Source organism: Mauremys reevesii, linkage group 1, assembly GCF_016161935.1.
Source record: "Mauremys reevesii isolate NIE-2019 linkage group 1, ASM1616193v1, whole genome shotgun sequence".
Lineage (NCBI taxonomy): Eukaryota > Metazoa > Chordata > Testudines > Geoemydidae > Mauremys > Mauremys reevesii.
In genome coordinates, this window is record NC_052623.1 from 154,672,916 (window position 1) to 154,678,915 (window position 6,000).

General features: G+C 45.1%; 1 protein-coding gene across 1 annotated transcript in view; it reads left to right on the forward strand.

Annotated features, from left to right (window-relative positions):
* The window catches only part of OTC (ornithine transcarbamylase), a 40,530-nt gene extending 34,924 nt beyond the window's left edge, over positions 1–5,606 (forward strand). Inside the window, exons 9-10 of the mRNA XM_039520896.1 lie at positions 2,121–2,258; positions 4,596–5,606. Coding sequence (XP_039376830.1) covers positions 2,121–2,258; positions 4,596–4,655 — 198 coding nt within the window. The 3' untranslated portion in view covers positions 4,656–5,606. The remainder of the gene's footprint in view (positions 1–2,120; positions 2,259–4,595) is intronic.
* The last annotated feature ends 394 nt before the right edge of the window (positions 5,607–6,000 follow it).

The following is a 6,000-nucleotide window of genomic DNA, read 5'->3' on the forward strand; positions in this document are numbered from 1 at the left end:
CCTTCACTTGCTGTTCTCACGGGGGAGGGAAGGGAAGAGCAAAGTGCCCAGTAGCTCAGGGAAGCTCCGCTGCCTCCTCCCATAAGAAACAGACAGGATGTGCCTCTACTCCTCTCCCCTGCAATACCTGGCCTGGGAAGGGGCACCGGCGGTGGTGGGGGGGAAATGAAGTGCCCCAGGAGCTGCCCCCTCCTGCCTGGTAAGGGAAGAAGCCTCTTCCCCACCCCTACCCCCGCAGGTCTGTGAAAAAGGAATGAAGAACACCAGGAGAAGCAGAGCTGAGGCTGGGGGGTGGAGTGGACTGGACTGCGGGGGGTGGAGGCTGATGGGGTAGGGGCTGGGTGAGGGCAAAACTGAGGGGGGAAGGGGACAGGATTAATTGCTGGGTAGAGGGTGGGAAGATTAGGGGTGAGAGTTCCTGCACCAGAAGCCAGAATCACCTTACTCGATACATCTGGGAGAGTGGACAACACTAGCGGCCACACACAAACACACTGGGGATGGGCAGGGGGTTGTTCAAAAATCAAAAGAAAAGACCAAAAAACCACAATATAATATATTGTTAAAAAATATCTCCTGAGTTTTTGGGGGCAGCAGGAGAGGTGTCAGACTCATGATTTTTTATCTCCTGAGGTTGGCAGTACTGAGTTTATTTGTTCTGGTCCATTTCTGTAGATTCCATTTTTAAAGATCAACACCGTCAAAGCATTCATTTGATAGCTCTTATGAGGAAGGGTCACAGGTATTGGTGTACACTCCACACCAACACAAAGCCCCCTAACCAACACATTGCTGTCTGAGTTACCTGAGGCTTCCCCTGCCAAACTTTCTCCTTCTGTCTGGCCTTTCTGGATGGGCCCTTACTGGACACACAAATCTGGGGCACAGACAGAGGGAAGGTTTTGCTTTCTCCTTCTCGAGGACTCTGTATTTAACTTTTTGTTTCTCCCAGCCCAGCCCACCTTGTTATAGCCACTGCAAGAGAAGATCTTTTGAATGGTTCTCAGGCTAAATCACAATAATGCGCATATTGCCATTCACAGAGAGCATGGCCAGGGCACCATTTTGGGCAGATTTGCGTGTATCTGTAAATGGGCAAAGCTTTAAATAAATATCTTTAAAAACCCATTTAGCTGAAATATTTATCAGAGCAACAACTGCTAGAGAAAATGGAAACAAAATATTAATGATTGGAATATAAATAATGACATTTTAGTCTCTGTTAGCATCAGTGATCTCACTGACCATATTTTAACTCTAGGTCCCCAGAATGCTAGTAGAAGACATGGCTCAACTTGCTTAAAATGCTATAATCCAGGGGTAGGCAACCTATGGCACGGGTGCCAAAGGCGGCACGCAAGCTGATTTTCAGCGGCACTCACACTGCCCGGGTCCCGGCCACCGGTCTGGGGGCTCTGCATTTTAATTTAATTTTAAATGAAGCTTCTTAAACATTTTAAAAACTTTATTTACTTTACATACAACAATAGTTTAGTTATATATTATAGACTTATAGAAAGAGACCTAAAAATGTTAAAATGTATTAGTGGCACGCGAAACCTTAAATTAGGGTGAATAAATGAACACTCGGCACACCACTGCTGAAAGGTCGCCGACCCCTGTTATAATCCTTTGTTCATCTATTATGACGTATTATGAGTTACTCGTATTATGAGTTACGTATTATGAGTTACTCATATCAAAAGAATTGACCAAGGCCTTTTTATACATCTCTTAATATGCAGTTATTGCCATTGTCCATATATTTTGCTGGCATGTGGCGTTACTGTCCAGAGTGTACTTATTGATTGACCTGCTGCTTCACCACAATTCAGACTCTCCTTTCAGAGACAAAAGTCTAGGGGTGAAATCCTGGCCCCACTGAAATCAGTGGTAAAATTCCCATTGACTTGAATGGGCCCAGGATTTCACCCTGGATTCTTATTTCATTTGCACTGGTATCAATCTGGACTAACTCTGCTGATGTCAGTGGAATTACTTGGGGTTCACACCAAGTGTAAATGAGATCAGAATCTGGACCAAACCAGTTTCTCACCACTTAAAGATCTTGCTAATGTACCATCACATCACTCAACTTTTTCATGCTTTTTTATCTCTAGACTGGAAAACAAGCGGCCTCTGACTGGACCTTTTTACACTGTTTACCAAGAAAGCCAGAAGAAGTTGATGATGAAGTATTTTATTCTCCACGATCACTGGTTTTCCAGGAGGCTGAAAACAGAAAATGGACAATTATGGTATGAAAAGCAAATAAGAACAGTTTGGGCATGGGTGGCCGGTGACCCAGGTGTTGGGGGACGCTAGTCCCCAGCCCTTCCCCTTGTGCCCACGGCCCCACCTCTCCTCTCCCCTTCTGCCCTCCTCCCCTGCAGGAGCCCAGAGCACCCCCACCGTGGACCCCGGCCCCAACTCCCGGCAGTCAGGGGGCGAGGCCCCAACCCAGGTGCCTGGGGTGGCAGTGCCCCCAGCCCCAGTGTGCCGAGCAGAGCAGCCACAGCCACAGCCACTCTGAGTCCCTACAGGAGGCAACCCGGCCAGCCAGGGCGCTGGGAATCGCAGAGGAGGCCCGGCCTGGGGGTGGAGAGTGGGCGGGGCCATGCTAGGCTGTTTGGGGAGGCACAGCCTATCCCTGCCTACGCTACCTGCCGCCCATGAGTTTGGGGTTAGGCAGTACTTGACTATTGTTCTACCCTTCAATCCAGATTTGGATTTAGCACGACTCCCCAGTAAAGCACATGCCTTAGTATAAATGTTTCAAAACCTCACCCTTAAGTGCATCAAATGTCCACTCTTTCCTGTTTGTATCTTAATCTGCTCCTGCTTGACCCAGATTGTTTTAATCGAGTGAGATCTGCTCTTTTAACTGCAGTTTATTATATGGAAATCATCGAGTTACACTAGCAATTAGCTTGAGCCTTGTCTACGCGTAAAACTTAGGTTGACACACCTTTGGCACTCGGGTGTAAAAAATCCACACCCCTGAGTGCTGCAGCTACGCTGATCTAAACTCCCAGTGCAGATGCTGGTAGGTCAATGGAAGCATTCTTCCATTGACCTAGCTGCCATCGCTTGAGGAGGTGTAGTTACTACTGCAATGGAAGAACCTTTCTGTCACTGTAGTGTGTGCCTACACTGTAGGGTTATGGCACCGGCACCGTAGCTATGTTGCTATAACCTCAGTAGTGTTGACAATCCCTTAGATCAGCGGTAGGCAACCTATGGCACGGATGCCGAAGGCAGCACGCGAGCTGATTTTCAGTGGCACTCACACTGCCCGGGTCCTGGCCACCAGTCCGGGGGGCTCTGCATTTTAATTTAATTTTAAATGAAGCTTCTTAAACATTTTTAAAGCCTTATTTACTTTACATACAACAATAGTTTAGTTATATATTATAGACATAGAAAGAGACCTTCTAAAAATGTTAAAATGTATGACTGGCACGCGAAACCTTAAATTCGAGTGAATAAATTAAGACTCGGCACAGCACTTATGAAAGGCTGCCGACCCCTGCCTTAGATACACCTCTTTCAAACACTCCAAGTACCAATCCCAAGAATGGTGCTATAGAGGCTACAGTTTTTTAAAATGTTTAAAGTATGTGCTCTTTACTTACATATTGGGCTCTGGCCTGGATAACACTAAGTGTACCATGTGAGCTACAAGAATATATCCAGCATTAAACACAAATTGTAACTCCATATTCAATATTCCTACCAGTGTCATATTTTTCACAACTACTATTTACTGTAGGTTTTAGAACAGTCATGCTGACAAACATCGACCTCCCCGAAGTGAGAAAACAGAAATGGAGTCACCAGCACTCTCAGAGGAACTTGCATTTGTTCTAAGCACACCTTTCCAATCAAATATTACTGTAAAACTGGCAATATAAACTAGAGTAATACCTGGACACAAATAGATAAAGAACAGAAGTGCAGGGTCTGTGTATACAAACACGTAGAGAAAAACAAATCCAATTAGATACAATCTTACTTCTCTGATTGTCACTTTCCAATACTGTCATTCTACAGTTGATATACCTAAAAATTGTCAGAAAGAAAGTTGCATGACACACAATACAGCCAGGGTTTTCTATTTTATGGGGCAACAACTGCGGTTAAACTGGGTCAAATCTTGAGGTCCTTACTCAAGTAAAACTCCTATTGATGTCAATGGAAATTTTGTTCATGTCTTCATTGGGGGTCAAATTTTGCTCTCATATACACAAGTTTATATCAGGAGTAACTGCAGACAGAATTCAGTTTAAAAGAATTCAGGATTTGGTCCAGTATTGATATTGGTTCTAGCATTGTTTTTCTGAACTCCTCCACTACTGTGCATTCATGTATGCTGTGCACGGAGGAAACCTATTGAATACAAACAGAACACTCTAATTTTTAGACTCTTTGATGTTTCGCCATTGGAAATTCTAGAAAATAAATCTAAGCATACAGTTTCTGCTGGGAAAAATTGTTTTCAGCACAAAGCCTTGGAATTAAAAAATATTTTTCTGTTTATTTTGTTTGCAGTGTCTGTTTCCAATATGACTGTTTTTTTTTCCCTCCCCCTCTAGGCTGTCATGGTTTCCCTGCTGACAGATTACTCACCACAGCTGCAAAAACCTACATTTTGATGCTTGGGTTCCTGCCAAGAGAATATATTCCTCACCAGCAGAATATTCTGGTCTGCAAATATATAGCTGTCTTTCATACAGGATCAAAGCAATGAATGAATCCTTAATAAAACTGCATAGATTGGCTCCGCTGAACTGTATAATATTGCTTTGCACTCATGAAAACCTTGGAGACGATGTGAATTAAACAGCGCAGCATTGCAATAGTAGTGCTTTTCCTAGATGCTTTAAGTTCTGTAGCTTTTGTATCGATTCATGTCTCTTAAGTTTTCTAAAGCTGTAGTTTAGCGAATGGATCCAGCAGTGACATAAGCAGTGGTTTATGTATGTTGTGGTAGAACTAGTGTTGTAAACTTCCACATCTATTGTATAACCACTGTGCAGCTGCCCCTAAATCTACTGGATTTTCTTGCTGATCTCGGGGCACATGCACAGAGAACTAGCACCTTCCTACTGTATTCTGGGACCTCAACGTTCCCTTGTTAGTACAATTTCCCTAGCTGCACCCTGGCCACCTTGTAACCCGACCTCAATCTGGGTTTGAGACTGTAGAGGAAACAGGAAAATTCCTGAGGGCTAGCTGGAGAATAGTGATGTGGTTCACACAGAGGGATTGCCACAGGGTTGGGTATGGGAGAAGAAAGATGGCTAAGAAGTATTGGCTCACTATTCTTCCCCGCCCCGCTCCGTCGTCCACCTGGACAGAATTCTGGCCAATAAAGCAAGTCTTCCATTTTTTTCATACTCTCTGTGGCAAAAAGCAGAGGTGAGGGGATCCTAAGTGAATGTTGCTTTACGGTAGGAGTTTGCTAGGTTTCATCTAGCAGTGACGTGTGGCGTGCATACAGTTAATTCCTTTTGGTAGTAAACAGAAGTTTGTGACACCTGTAGGTTGGTTGTGAATTTTTGAAATGTCAATGAAAACTTTGCATAAAATGTTTTCAAACCTTTTCCCAAATTTCTCTCTCTCTTTTTTTTTTAAACCAGCTCCTAGACGAGTTGGAATTTTTCAAAAATGTGAAAGTCCCCAAACAGCCTAGTGTGGCCCTGCCCATGCTCCACCAGGCCCCCTCCTTCCTGCTGATACCTTCTGTGGCCGAGAGCCTGAGGCAGGAAGGCGGGGCACCATGGTGCTCAAGACCACACCATGCCGTGCCACCCATCCTCCCGGCGCTGGGACCACACTGGGGCTGGGGGGCTCCAGCAGCACCGCCCGCCTGCCCAGTGAGGGAAGTATCCTGTGACCTTGGATGTTGGTAACTCCCTCTTACTTCCTTTGGTTTGGCCTTCTCCACCAGGGGAAGGCTTTGGACTGAGCTGACCCTGGAGGAGAGGGAGGAGGACA